At 41.2% G+C, this 14,618-nt stretch overlaps 6 protein-coding genes across 6 annotated transcripts; 3 read left to right on the plus strand and 3 right to left on the minus strand.

The window, feature by feature from the left end:
• Positions 1 to 589: 589 nt before the first annotated feature.
• Positions 590 to 2,986, plus strand: RAD16 (DNA repair protein RAD16; the record flags this gene model as incomplete). The annotated part of the gene is made up of 1 exon (XM_056229114.1): positions 590 to 2,986. One exon carries the CDS (start codon positions 590 to 592, stop codon positions 2,984 to 2,986), a length of 2,397 nt encoding a protein of 798 aa, XP_056086105.1.
• A 112-nt stretch (positions 2,987 to 3,098) lies between these two features.
• On the minus strand, positions 3,099 to 7,277 carry LYS2 (L-aminoadipate-semialdehyde dehydrogenase; the record flags this gene model as incomplete). Its single annotated transcript, XM_056229125.1, has 1 exon — positions 3,099 to 7,277. The coding sequence occupies one exon, from the start codon at positions 7,275 to 7,277 to the stop codon at positions 3,099 to 3,101; it is 4,179 nt and encodes a 1,392-aa protein (XP_056086106.1).
• A 460-nt stretch (positions 7,278 to 7,737) lies between these two features.
• TKL2 (transketolase TKL2) lies at positions 7,738 to 9,783 on the minus strand (the record flags this gene model as incomplete). Its single annotated transcript, XM_056229136.1, has 1 exon — positions 7,738 to 9,783. The coding sequence occupies one exon, from the start codon at positions 9,781 to 9,783 to the stop codon at positions 7,738 to 7,740; it is 2,046 nt and encodes a 681-aa protein (XP_056086107.1).
• A 1,198-nt stretch (positions 9,784 to 10,981) lies between these two features.
• TEF2 (translation elongation factor EF-1 alpha) lies at positions 10,982 to 12,358 on the plus strand (the record flags this gene model as incomplete). Its single annotated transcript, XM_056229147.1, has 1 exon — positions 10,982 to 12,358. The coding sequence occupies one exon, from the start codon at positions 10,982 to 10,984 to the stop codon at positions 12,356 to 12,358; it is 1,377 nt and encodes a 458-aa protein (XP_056086108.1).
• A 595-nt stretch (positions 12,359 to 12,953) lies between these two features.
• Positions 12,954 to 13,637, plus strand: MUD1 (Mud1p; the record flags this gene model as incomplete). The annotated part of the gene is made up of 1 exon (XM_056229160.1): positions 12,954 to 13,637. One exon carries the CDS (start codon positions 12,954 to 12,956, stop codon positions 13,635 to 13,637), a length of 684 nt encoding a protein of 227 aa, XP_056086109.1.
• A 122-nt stretch (positions 13,638 to 13,759) lies between these two features.
• On the minus strand, positions 13,760 to 14,248 carry CBP6 (Cbp6p; the record flags this gene model as incomplete). Its single annotated transcript, XM_056229171.1, has 1 exon — positions 13,760 to 14,248. One exon carries the CDS (start codon positions 14,246 to 14,248, stop codon positions 13,760 to 13,762), a length of 489 nt encoding a protein of 162 aa, XP_056086110.1.
• Positions 14,249 to 14,618: the final 370 nt, after the last annotated feature.

A 14,618-nucleotide genomic window follows, 5' to 3' on the forward strand; every position in this document is an offset into this window, starting at 1 on the left:
CTCGAAACCGAGACTTCTTGTGGTATTCGCGTGTCAATCTGAGTTTTATAGTTTATTTCCATTAACCTATAGTGATGGATGGAGAGTCAGTTCCACGTTTGTTCGGTCATTGTTAGTGACTTTGAGCAGTCGTTTGAATAGAAAAGTGTGTCTTATCATGTTCAGATGACAAATTGCAAAACATCTAGCTGAAATAGACATGGTAAAAGTGTTGAAGCGGCACGTTTCGCTCCCCTCCCATTCTTAGCCGCCAACATCACCAACCCCAACAGGGCTATATACGACATATTCCTTTGGGCGCTTCATATTTCTCTCTCCCTTTTCCCTTTTCCTCCCTCATGGTTGCCGGGGAAACCGCTAAAGCTTCCGCCTTGCTTTCCCAGTCGCCTCCCCCACTCCGTTTCTTTTTCTTCCCTTTCCTCTTTTCTTTTTCTTTCAAGGACTCGGATTAGTGCCGTAAAAAAGGAATATTTGGAACTTTTTAGGAATGAAAAACCATAATGACTGCATAATGCTGTCTGTTAGTACAGTATCTTGGTAATGTAAGCCATCAAAATCGTGTACCTCGTGTGCCAGTGCAAAAAAAATGATGCAAGAAGGCGGCTTTATTCGTAGAAGACGTACAAGAAGTAGTAAGGAAAATGTGAATTATAATGAGCTGAGCGATGACGATGCAGATTTGAAAAACCCGAAGACTCTGCATCTGAAAAGAGAGAGCGAGAAAGAAGGAGACATCCATGACGAAGAATACCGTGATGACGCTACGCTTGTAAAGACTCCCGACGATGAAGACGAAGACTTCGCTATAGACCTAACGGGTTCCGATAAAGAACGAACCGCCACTGGTGAGAGTATTCACGTGATCGAGGATGAAGGTGAAGGCAAAATAGACGTAAAGAATGCAGGGGAAAAGATAATAGAGCTCAAGGATGAGTCTGATGATGACGACGAACCCCTAACGAAGAAAAGGAAACCCGCTACGAAAAAGAAGAAAAAGAAAAGCACAACTAAGAGAAAGCCACCGAAGATAACTCCATATGAAAGGAACACTGTACGATTGTACGAACACCATCCTGAACTGAAAGATGTGTTTTCCGATCTGAGAAATGAGCCTCCCTATGTTGCTCGGAGGTCTGATCAACCCGATGGTATGACAATTAAGCTGTTACCTTTCCAACTGGAAGGTCTTCATTGGCTCATATCACAGGAGGAAAGCGTTTATGCAGGCGGTGTTCTGGCGGATGAAATGGGTATGGGTAAAACTATTCAAACTATCGCCCTGTTGTTGAATGATTTGGCCAAGTCTCCATCTTTAGTCGTCGCCCCCACCGTTGCGCTGATGCAGTGGAAAAACGAGATAGAACAACATACCAAGGGACAACTGAAGATTTACATGTATCACGGTGCTTCCAAGACCACTAATGTCGGAGATCTTCAGGGTTACGATGTCGTACTGACCACTTACGCCGTATTGGAATCCGTATTCAGAAAGCAGAACTACGGGTTCAGGAGGAAAAACGGTCTTTTCAAGCAGTCTTCCGCGTTACATAATGTCGACTTCTACAGAGTAATCCTGGATGAAGCACACAATATCAAGGATAGGCAAAGTAATACCGCTAGAGCTGTGAACAATCTAAAAACTCAAAAGCGATGGTGTCTTTCAGGCACTCCACTACAGAATAGAATCGGTGAAATGTACTCTTTGATCAGGTTTTTGAACATCAATCCTTTCACAAAATACTTTTGCACCAAATGTGATTGTGCCTCGAAGGACTGGAAATTTACAGATCGCATGCATTGCGATCACTGTAGTCATGTCATCATGCAACATACCAATTTCTTTAACCATTTCATGCTAAAGAATATTCAAAAGTTTGGAGTAGAAGGACCTGGTTTAGAATCTTTTAATAACATCCAAACACTGTTGAAAAATATCATGCTAAGAAGGACCAAAGTGGAAAGAGCAGATGACTTAGGTCTACCCCCCAGAATCGTCACTGTGAGGAGAGACTTCTTCAATGAGGAAGAGAAGGATCTTTACAGAAGTTTATATAGCGATTCTAAAAGGAAGTATAATTCTTTTGTCGAGGAAGGTGTTGTTCTTAACAACTATGCGAACATTTTCACTTTAATCACACGAATGAGACAACTGGCAGATCATCCTGATTTGGTTTTGAAAAGACTTAAGAACTCCTCTAATGATGACCTAGGTGTCGTGATCTGTCAGTTGTGTAACGATGAAGCTGAAGAACCGATTGAATCTAAATGTCATCATAAATTCTGTCGTTTATGCATCAAAGAATATGTTGAATCTTACATGGAAAATAACAATAAACTTACATGCCCCATCTGTCACATCGGTTTAAGTATTGATTTATCTCAACCGGCTTTAGAAGTGGACCTAGAGTCATTCAAGAAACAAAGTATTGTTAGTCGTCTAAACATGAAAGGTAAGTGGCAATCATCGACGAAAATCGAAGCCCTGGTAGAAGAACTGTATAAATTAAGAAGCAATAAGCGCACAATTAAATCCATTGTATTTTCCCAGTTTACAAGTATGTTAGATCTAGTAGAATGGAGATTGAAAAGAGCTGGTTTTCAAACAGTGAAGCTTCAAGGTAGTATGTCTCCAACGCAAAGAGACGAAACCATCAAATATTTCATGAACAACATTCAATGCGAAGTCTTCCTGGTAAGTTTAAAGGCTGGTGGTGTGGCTTTGAATCTTTGTGAAGCTTCTCATGTATTCATTCTGGACCCGTGGTGGAATCCTAGTGTGGAATGGCAAAGTGGTGATAGAGTCCATAGAATTGGTCAGTTTCGACCCGTTAAGATCACGAGATTTTGCATTGAAGATAGTATAGAGACAAGAATTATTGAATTACAGGAGAAAAAGGCCAATATGATTCATGCTACAATTAACCAAGATGAAGCCGCTATCAGCAGACTGACGCCAGCGGATTTGCAGTTTTTGTTCAATAATTAATCATTCTCCTCTTACTTTTTTTTTAAGATTTTTTTAATGGGTCCTTGAAAAAACGGTCAACTCTTTTTTGTTTCATATTATTTATTTTACATATCATGTATAAATCTCAGTTTTAAGCGGTTGCGGAACTTCCACGAGCACCAGCGCCTGAAGCGACTAGGCTTATTTGTGCTTGAGTTAGTTCTATACTTGGCAGTGGAAGTCTGTCATTATGAGCTGGTGGAGGTAAAAATCCAACCTCGTTCAAAAATGCAATGTAGATACCAACCTCTTCCGGTGTAATTCCCATCCCATTGGACCAATCGACACTTGTCCATGCAATGTCTTTCTTCAAAGATGCGACGGCATTCCTGTCATCCAATTCGGGAGCCTTGGTACTTTCAGGTAAGTTGTCTAGGACCATGTGTAACAAAGGATACAATGCATTATCTTCATTCTTATCGATGACAGATACTTCCAATGACTTTTTCCAGTCAGAGTATCTTTCTATTTCGGCGTCGTAACCATAATCGTGCAAAGTATATAGGTAGTCCTTGAATAATATTCTTGGATGACCCGTCACTTGGGCGACAGTCAATTCATTATCTTTTGGTGGATTCAGAGAAGTGGCAACAACAACACGAGCCACATGGTCTACTGGAACCATATTCACGGAATTTCTAATATCTGGAATTTTGCCCAGTTGAACTGATCCTTTCAAACATCTCAATAAGAAATCATCTGTGTTTGAAGAACCATTAGCAGAGGCACCTGTTACGTAACCAGGCCTGACAATACATCCACGTAGCCCTCTTTCACCTGCACGTCTGATGATATACTCTGCAGCCCACTTGGATTGACCATACCCACCGGTGAGCCCGCTTGCAGAATTCATCAAATCATCAGATTCCAGAATACCTGACTTTCCTTCGCTAACAAGTTTATCTGACAGGTCGAAGTAATATTCTGTATCCAGTGTGGAAGTAGAGGAAACAAAATCAAAGAATTTTGGCTTGCCAACGGCTGCTAAGTTCATAACGTTTATTGTGGAGATAACATTGGCATCCCTCAATTTTGCATATGGATACACCCAGTGCACCAAAGCACCGTTATGAATAATCACGTCAATCGTGTTTGCCAAATCTGACCATTTCTCATCAGAAAGGCCAAACTGACTCTTTGATAAGTCACCTAACACAATTTCAATACTCAAGGCGAATTTCTCATTCCAAGTTCCATATGTGATCCCCGCCTTGTGTAGCCTTTCGAATGCAGCTTCTTCATCTTTAGCCCTCACGTGAGCGAAAACTTTGAACCTATAATTCTTTGTTGAACGTTTCAACAAATCTGCAAGAATATATGAACCTAAAAACCCGGTTGTACCAGTCACAAAAACATTGATTGTGGTCTCACCTTCAGCACTATTAGGTTCAACGAAAGACTCGCGAGAAGGATAAGAACTTGATAGTGTCTCAACTAATTTCTTAGCATCTTCTGCATAATCGACGGTAGTGGTTGTTTTGGTTTCTTGTTGTGCCGATCCGTCAGATGATTTGATTCTATTGATTTCTGCAGCAAAACTTTTTATGGTTGGATATTTGAAAATAGTTCCCAATGGCAAATCAACCTCTAGCTTTTTCTTTAATGTGAATATCATTTTGGTAGCTAAGATAGAATGACCACCCAAGTCGAAAAACGAATCATCAGGTGATACAGAAGCTGGCTTGGTAGGTAATATACCTAACCATAAGTCCCTAACTTCACGTTCAATATCAGTAAATTGAGAGTCGTCAATTTCAGAAATTGTATTCTCAGCAACCAAGTTTAGTTGCTTTGGGGTTGGAAATTGTAGTTTTGGCTTGTCAACTTTACCATTTGGATTCAATGGTAGCTTATCCATTACAACAATTAGAGAAGGCATAGCGTAACTTGCCAGTCTTTTTTTCAGGAAAGTTTTAATGTCCCTAGATAAAAGATGGTAACCGACTAAACCTTTGACTATTGGGTCACTCGTAACTTCTTTTGGAACCTCACTTTGGAATTTAGATAGCTCTTCCGGCTTATCAAATCTTGGGACCATAAACGTTATCAAAGTTGGTTCATTATCCGCGTTCTTGCGAACTAAAGTGATGTTTTCTCTTACCAGGGGGTGTTGAGAAATATGTGTATCTATTTCTCCCAACTCTATTCTAAACCCACGGATTTTAACTTGATCATCAGCTCTACCGCAACATTCACAGTCACCGTCTGGAAGATAACGACCCAAGTCACCGGTTCTGTACAATCTATCCCTTGGACCCAACCAGAATTGTCTCCAGGGTTCGCCATTATCCTTATTCAAATAATTCCAGTGATCCTTCCCGACAAACCAGTTGTTAACAAATTTTTCTTTATTCAAATCTGGCAATCCTCTGTAGCCCTCTGCTAAACCACCGGCACGCACGTAAATCTCACCGATCTCACCGATACCACATATTTGAGTACGATCATTCCTGTTAACAACCAATAACTGGACGTTTAACATACCTTTACCTGCAGGCATAACATCCTTCAATTTCTTCAAAAAGTTTGGGTCGTCATTTTTTGATTTGACTTCAAAATAGGAAACGGAACGTTGTGTTTCAGTGGTACCGTACATATTCACGATACGGCAGTTTTCGGCCAACGTCTGCAACCTTAGACAATCACGTTTCGTTAAGATGTCACCCACAAAAAAGGCGTGATGCAATTTTGGGAATGAAGTTGTGGCCTGAGCGGTAAGTAATTGACCCATGGCAGGAGTTAAATGTGTGACAGTGCAGCCATATGTACTCATCCATTCAGCTAAACGACCTGGTGTACCAATGTCGTCTTGTGTAGGAACATACAATTGAGCACCTAGAAATAGTGGGGTAAACATATCTCTTTGAATTGGGTCGTGTGCAATACCACTCAGCATTGTGAACTTATCATTTTCTGACAAGTTGAACTTTTTAGACATCCAATTGAAATAGTAGGCTAAAGAAAAATGTCTACCAAGAACACCTTTGGGAATACCTTCAGAACCAGAGGTGAAAGACAGGGTTGGATTAGAGTCTGGACCCACAACCACACCTGTTCTGGTATCCTTGAGTTGTTCATACGGAGTCAAAACGTCTCCGCCTTCATCTGACCTGTCACTTTCAATGGTGCCGTTTTCCTGAATTGCAATAGAGTTGATTCTAGAAACAATGTCCAACTTATCCTTGATGTATTCTTCCACCAGTTGGTCTAATTGACCAGCAGCTCTAATAACAATCAACCCACGAGGTTTGGCCACACCTAGGTAAACTGTTTGCCTAGCTGGAGGATATGCTGGGTCAATAACAGAAAAAGTGGCGCCGGCTTTCAAGACACCCATCACGCATACCATTAAGTCAACACCTCTTGAGGAGTAAATCATCACGACATCACCTCTTTTGATACCTGTCTTAATTAAATAATGGGCTACTATATTAGAGGTACGGTTGATATCCTGATAAGTAAAAGAACGAGATTTTTTAGAGTTTAGTGCTGGCGTTTCCACAACACAGGCTCTTTCTGGGAAGGCTTCAGCGTTATCTTGGAAAATGTCATGAATACAACCTACAAAATCGCACCAGCCCAAGTTCTCTGTTGGATCAGGTAAGCTGCCCTTAGAAGATGGCGTAATCAGAGAAATTTTGGTTATGCAAATAGATGGGTCCTTTAGTGCGGCAGTCAAATATTGGGTAAATTGGTCTGCAATAATGGTTACTCTATCATTTGAATACAACAAGTTGTTATAGATCAAGTTCAAAACATGTGCACTATTGTTTGTTTCCAGATTCAACGCAAAGTCCACTAAGTGATGCTTGAACTGGTCCAGTTTGAAATCTTGGTTTTCTAAAAAGGCCAAGCGAAATAACTGAGGTGTTCTTTCCAAATCCTGGTGACTCTGAATATTCTCAGCCAAATCATCGAATGAGAAATCAGCTTTAACGGACTCGAGCTGACTTAATTCAGCGTTTATAGTGGAATACAACTCACTAAATGACCACGTTGGTTGAATGTTAAATCTTAAGATTTTGTTATTGGCGATATAGAGAACAATGTCATCATCGCCGGTTACTCTATATAACAATGCAGCCCATACACTTAAAGCGACAGCGTACTTGTTAATAAATGCATTATGAGGTACATCTAGTTGAGGAACCTGTAAAGAATATGTAGCCTGTCTTGTATAAGGTTCCTGCTGTGGGCGCAAAAAGTCATGTGGCAGCACCGAAAGGGTTGGATTATCTAACTTCTCTATCCAGACGGTTTCGTTCGTCATTACTCAGTAATTCTGGCGGTTTGTTATTATCTCGTGTTTTTAATGAAATTCCAAAAGAATATTCTTCACTAATGTTTTTAGTATGGGATGCCTGTCACTTAAATATCTTGTTCTGCTGGAAGCAGGTCTTAGCATACATCCAGGCGGAATTCAAGAATCAATGGCAGGTAGGTATTCCATTCCAGCATTGAGTCACACGCGAAAAACCGGCGGAATTTTTGGGCCAAGAAAATGCAGAATTCCGATGGCAAAAGGTGGAACAATTTTCCTCGGTAATTTGCGATGTCTTTAAAAGCAGTCAGTGAGAAGAAAATCGAACAATGATTCTTGAAAAAAAAAATGTATATAGATGTAGCAAAGAGAGAAAAACAGCTTACATACATTTAAATATCTTAGACAGTGGAAGCTAACTAATAGTCGGAGAAGGGGGAATGATAAGAGACTGCTTGCTTTATCTTGCTTAAAAGGCTTCCCCTATAGGCGAAAGCAGTTGTTTTCCCTTATAGTAATTGATAGTCTTCTCAGCTCTGGCTGCAACACCATCTGCTGTGAAATCGAACAGTTTATAGATATCAGATCCTTTGCCCGAACGGCCAAATTCATTGAGACCAAAGGACTGGTGAGCATACCTACCCCAACTTGAAGTGGCCAACACTTCAAAGGACATGATTGGAACACCATCTGGCAAAACGGAGAATCTGTATTCTTCAGTTTGTTTGTCAAAAGTATAAAAATCAGGCATGGAAACGACCCTCGCCTTGATCTTTTTAGTTTCGTATAGTTTCTTGGCCGCATCTATGGAAATGGAGACCTCTGAACCAGTTGACGCCAGAATGATATCAGGATTTTCGATATCATGGATCACATAACCACCCTTCAATGCTTTTTCAAAAGACGAATGTTCCAACTGAGGAAGGTTCTGTCTTGATAAGGCCACGACAGATGGAGTACGCCCGGATTTTATGGCGGAGTAATACGCAGCGGAAGTCTCGTTGCCATCGGCAGGTCTCCATACGTGCATGTTTGGAATGGCCCTCAAGTGAGCCAGAGTTTCGATGGGTTGGTGGGTAGGACCATCTTCACCCAGCCCAATAGAGTCATGTGTTGCGACCCAAATGACCGGATTACCAGACAAGGCGGCTAATCTAACGGCACCGGCCGCATAAGAGACAAAGTTCAGAAAAGTGCCACCGTAGGGCTTATAATTAGCGCCAAAGGCGGATATACCGTTCATGATGGCACCCATGCCGTGCTCCCTCACACCATATCTGATGTACCTCCCTGCATAGTTGCCTAGTTGAGTAATTGGGGGTTGGAAGTCTACTGCACCTTCCCATCTTGTCAGATTCGAAGGTGTCAAATCCGCAGAGCCACCAATCAGTTCGGGCAAAACTTGAACCATGTTTGTCAAGACCTGTTGAGATGTTTTCCTTGTAGCCACAGCATCGTCATCAGGATTAAACATTGGCAAGTGCTTTTCCCAACCTTCCGGTAGTTCGCCCTTCAGCCTTCTTTGCAATTCTTTACCTTTCTCGGGAAATTTGATTTTATACTCTTCGTACATTCTATTCCATTCTGCGTTAAGCTGTTGACCAGGTTCTACAATGGTCTTCTTGTAGTAATCATACACCTCCTGTGGCACCACAAACGATTTATTCGGATCGAACCCCCATCTCTTCTTCAATTGTTTGACATCGTCTGCCTTCAAGGCAGACCCATGGACACCAGCGGTCCCTTGCTGTAAGGATCCAAACCCAATGGTAGTGGTGACTTTGATTATAGTAGGCTTGTCCTTCGATAGCTTTGCCTTTTCCAGGGCGCTAGAAATGGATTCCATATCGTCATCGCCCTTGTCGACTTCCATAACCTCCCAACCATACGCCTCGTATCTCTTCAAAACATCCTCATCAAACGAATACGACGTCTTACCGTCAATAGAAATACTGTTGCTGTCGTAAAACGTTATCAAGTTACCCAATTGTAAATGTCCAGCCAAAGAAGAGGTCTCCGAAGCCACACCCTCCTGCAAGCAGCCGTCCCCTACAATAGCAAACGTATACGAATCAGAGATGGGGAAACCCTCCTCGTTATAAGTGGCGGCAAAGTTGGCCTGTGCGATGGCCATACCGACAGCATTGGAGATACCTTGGCCCAATGGACCAGAAGTTATTTCCACTCCAGCTGAGTGAAATTCCGGATGGCCTGGAGTCCTAGAGTTTACCTGTCTAAATTGCCTCAAGTCTTCGATGGTGTAGTCGTACCCTAAAAGATGAAGCATAGAGTACAGAAGAGCACACGAATGACCGTTCGACAGAACGAACCTGTCTCTGTTAATCCAGTGCTCATCATCGGGGTTACAACGAAGTTGTTTGAAGATTACATGGGCCACAGGCGCCAAACCTAGAGGAGCGCCTGGGTGGCCAGATTGTGCACTTTCCACCTGGTCCACTGAGAGCAACCTTAAAGTGGAAACAGCAAGTTTATCAATGTCGGAGAATTGCGCCATTTTGCTGAGTACTTTATTTTCTTATTCCTTGCAAAGTTAAATACTAACGAGTCCACTAGGACTACAAATCAAGAAACACTACGGGAAGTGCACTACTGAGCGCATGATGATAGTTTACATTCTCACGCATTTTATATATTTGAACACGACTCAGTTTACTTTCATGTTCTCCAGCACTCCCTCCCTATATTCGAGACTCCCCGTTAAGTACCTCTCAGCAAGGAGAATTAAAAACATTTCCTTAAAGGCTACCCTTTAAACCTGGGGAGATGAGCCTGTCCTTTTTGCCATCGCCAATAAGAGGGCAAAAAATGACAGAAACTAGGCAAGCAGAATAAGGTCCACCCAAACATGTCAGGGCAATGACGTTATTCCGTTCCCTGTATATCACCAGTGCCATTTATGCCATTTATGCTAAACAACAGTGGCAAAACAAAGACAGGGCTACGCCAAGAAAATAAGCAAAGCTCAACTGAGCATCCCACTATATTTATCCCTGAGACTATAAGAGGGGAACAGACAGCAGCTCGCGAGCCTATCGAGATGGGCGGTTATTTATGCTTCCCTATGTTCTCCTTCCATCCCCCTTTGTTTTACATGTGAGTGTGTGTGCGCACTGGGATGGTGCTATCGTTGCAACACTGTTAATTCATGTGCATGGTCTTATTTCGCCATGCATGGAACTCCCCTTACCATCTGTAGGCGAGCCCAACCGGCCAATTTTCCAAGACCGCTCTGCCGCTGAGCTTGCACCCGTACCGCTACACAACACCCACACATCCGTAAACCCACACCGCCAACGGTACCACCAAGGTTGTCTATGACGAGGTCGTACAAGAGGACGTGGGGGCCGCCTCTCCAATGTCACCAATAGGAAAAAAGAAAGACCGAGTGCGAGTTTCTGACAGAAGCCTCAAGAATTTTTTTTCTTTCTTCGACTATGCTGGAGGTAGAGATGATCGAGGCAGTAGTCAAGTATATATAAATTAATTAGTTCCACCACCTTCTTTTCTTGTGTTGCTCCTTTCGATGCTATTTCTGGCTTTTCCTAATTTTTTTCATCGTTTCTTACTTTCTTCCTAATATATAAATTCTTTTGCATTTTCATTCTTCCTCTCCATTTGTTCATTCTCCTTAAATTTTTTTTAGGTCTCCTTTCTTTCAAGAAACACAGTCAACGAACTATAATTAACTAAACATGGGTAAAGAGAAGTCTCATATTAACGTCGTCGTTATCGGTCATGTCGATTCTGGTAAGTCTACCACTACCGGTCATTTGATTTACAAGTGTGGTGGTATTGACAAGAGAACCATCGAAAAGTTCGAAAAGGAAGCCGCTGAATTAGGTAAGGGTTCTTTCAAGTACGCTTGGGTTTTGGACAAGTTAAAGGCTGAAAGAGAAAGAGGTATCACTATCGATATCGCTTTGTGGAAGTTCGAAACTCCAAAGTACCAAGTTACCGTTATTGATGCTCCAGGTCACAGAGATTTCATCAAGAACATGATTACTGGTACTTCTCAAGCTGATTGTGCTATCTTGATTATTGCTGGTGGTGTCGGTGAATTCGAAGCCGGTATCTCCAAGGATGGTCAAACCAGAGAGCACGCTTTGTTGGCTTTCACCTTGGGTGTTAGACAATTGATTGTTGCTGTCAACAAGATGGACTCCGTCAACTGGGACGAATCCAGATTCCAAGAAATTGTCAAGGAAACCGCCAACTTCATCAAGAAGGTTGGTTACAACCCAAAGACTGTTCCATTCGTCCCAATCTCTGGTTGGAACGGTGACAACATGATTGAACCAACCACTAACGCCTCATGGTACAAGGGTTGGGAAAAGGAAACCAAGGCCGGTGTCGTCAAGGGTAAGACCTTGTTGGAAGCCATTGACGCCATTGAACAACCATCCAGACCAACTGACAAGCCATTGAGATTGCCATTGCAAGATGTTTACAAGATTGGTGGTATTGGTACTGTGCCAGTCGGTAGAGTCGAAACCGGTGTCATCAAGCCAGGTATGGTTGTCACTTTCGCCCCAGCTGGTGTTACCACTGAAGTCAAGTCCGTTGAAATGCATCACGAACAATTGGAACAAGGTGTTCCAGGTGACAACGTTGGTTTCAACGTCAAGAATGTTTCCGTCAAGGAAATCAGAAGAGGTAACGTCTGTGGTGACTCCAAGAACGATCCACCAAAGGCTGCCGCTTCTTTCAACGCTACCGTCATTGTTTTGAACCATCCAGGTCAAATCTCCGCCGGTTACTCTCCAGTTTTGGATTGTCACACTGCTCACATCGCTTGTAGATTCGACGAATTGTTGGAAAAGAACGACAGAAGATCTGGTAAGAAGTTGGAAGACCATCCAAAGTTCTTGAAGTCCGGTGACGCTGCTTTGGTTAAATTCATTCCATCCAAGCCAATGTGTGTTGAAGCTTTCAGTGAGTACCCACCATTAGGTAGATTCGCTGTCAGAGACATGAGACAAACTGTCGCTGTCGGTGTTATCAAGTCTGTTGACAAGACTGAAAAGGCCGCTAAGGTTACCAAGGCCGCTCAAAAGGCTGCTAAGAAATAAGGGTAATAATTATTGCTTCTATATAATATTTTATTCTCCTCTTATTTTTATGTATTAGTTATTTAAGTATTTTTATCTATGTGCTTATAATCATTTCTTTCTACATACTATGTAGCCCCCGTTTTCATACAGAGAAGGCGGTTGTTCTTCCTGTCAAAGTCTTATTCATTGAAGATCATTTTTTTTATAAAAGAGGAACGAGGTAGGGAATAAAAACTACTCGTTATTGAAAAATGAAAAAATTGCAAAAGGAAAATACCCATAAAAGGAACCCGGTCACGCCATTCAAGGAACCCATGTCAACGTATGTATATGTCTTCGGATCTGTGCCCTTACCAAAAGTGTCTATACTAACATTTTCGTCATTTCAAATTATACATAAATTAACAGATTGTATCTTCAAAATTTACCCAGTAGGCCAGTAAACAAAGAAAATTATGTCAGATTGCTTTTGAAAAACATTAATCCTAACAACAAATACGTTATAAACCCATCATTAGCTCTTCCCCACAACAATTTACAAACCACCTCGCAACCGCCCATATTTTTAGATGACCAAATAGGCTTAGTGGAAGTTTCCGTTTCAAGATCATTCATGATGTCCAATCAGGCATTCTTAACATTTGCTACTCAAAATGGAGCGAAAGAGTTCTTGTCGAGATATTCAGTGACAGCATTGAAAATCCAGGGCCGCAAAGTTAAGATTGGAATGGCCCAAACAAGCTCGTTATTAGGTCTTTCGATGCAAATGCAAAAAAATAAAGATAATGGTGAAAAGAATAATTCCTACTTGAAGAAAGTGCTAAAAACAAGAGAACTTAAACACAAGCTACGCAACGATGACATATATGCCAAGAAATACAAGTTGAAGAGGCAAATAAGACGTTTGAAGCACAGACTAAGACTAAGAAAGATAGAAGACCCTGAAATTGATAGGATTGTCACAGAGTTCAAATCCCGTAGGTTAGAAAAGATGGAGTCTCAGCGGGAGAAACCAAAAAAACCGCAGGAATCCTCGAAGCAGGCTAAAATGTCAAATACAATCGAAAATCCACCGAACAGAGTTCTCCTTGTACAGAATCTGCCAAGCGGGACTACAGAACAATCATTGTCACAAATTCTTGGTAATGAAAGCCTACTTGAAATTAGATTAGTCAGCGTTCGGAACTTGGCCTTTGTCGAATACAAGACTGTTTCGGATGCCACGAAAATCAAGAATCATTTGGGACCCACTTACAAGGTAAAAAATAACGATGTTACCATAGGATTTGCCAAATAACAGCAGCCCTTTCGATAATGTGTCATGTTACATCAGAAAAAAAGGACCAAAAAATAAATTGAATAATGATTATAATTTATGAATAAATATGTATTTACAAGCTTGGAGGAGTTATGTGCTCTCTATTTACCAAATATCACAGTCCTCATTGCAGTGAAAAAGTTCTCCTTTTTCTTACCATCGACGGCATCTATCAACCGTTGGTAGTAGTAAGGATTTCCTGCAGGTTTATAAAGCTTATCGCCAACATCATAATAATTCCTGAATTTATTACTCATTATAGTGCTCAAAGCACGAACTTGCTCGTTGATACTTTCTTCAGTGAACTTTTCATCAACTACTTTATTTTGAATTTTTGCTAACATCTCTTTACTGAGCCCTAGAGGTCCTGAAGTTCTATTGATAATACTCTTTATTTCATCTAATGATGGCTTTCTCTCTTTTATAGATTTTCCCTTATCATCAACATTTGGCAAGCCCGCTACACGTCTAAATCTTGCCATCTGTACATCTTTGAATGAGACCAAATGGGGTATACGATCCTTTGGACATTTCTCCAGTAAATTAACCAATTTTTTGGCTGTATCTTTGACTGCCTGGGAGGAGGACATTTTTGAGGCTTACTTTTAAAACAAATGGCTTGGCCTGGTTTTCTTGTATGGAATACTTCAAAAACGAGTTCTCTTTTCTTTTCAAAATGTCGTTTCTAACTGTAAAACTTGATATACATTTGTATTTTGGCCCCTACAAAGTTGGAAACTCTTCGCTTTTTCATAACATGAATTTTTTTTGAACGTCCGCTATGTGCAGACATATCACGAGGATTATCTCTAGCCATAAACATAGATAAATAGTAGCCGCCTTGATTCCGCTTATAACTCCCAGAATATCATGGATATTATCAAAAGCAATTTTAGTTGACAAGAGGTTTATAATCAGCACCCCCCGTAACAACAAATAATAATAAACAAGTTACGTATA

This window comes from Saccharomyces kudriavzevii, assembly GCF_947243775.1.
Source record: "Saccharomyces kudriavzevii IFO 1802 strain IFO1802 genome assembly, chromosome: 2".
In the NCBI taxonomy this organism is placed as follows: domain Eukaryota; kingdom Fungi; phylum Ascomycota; class Saccharomycetes; order Saccharomycetales; family Saccharomycetaceae; genus Saccharomyces; species Saccharomyces kudriavzevii.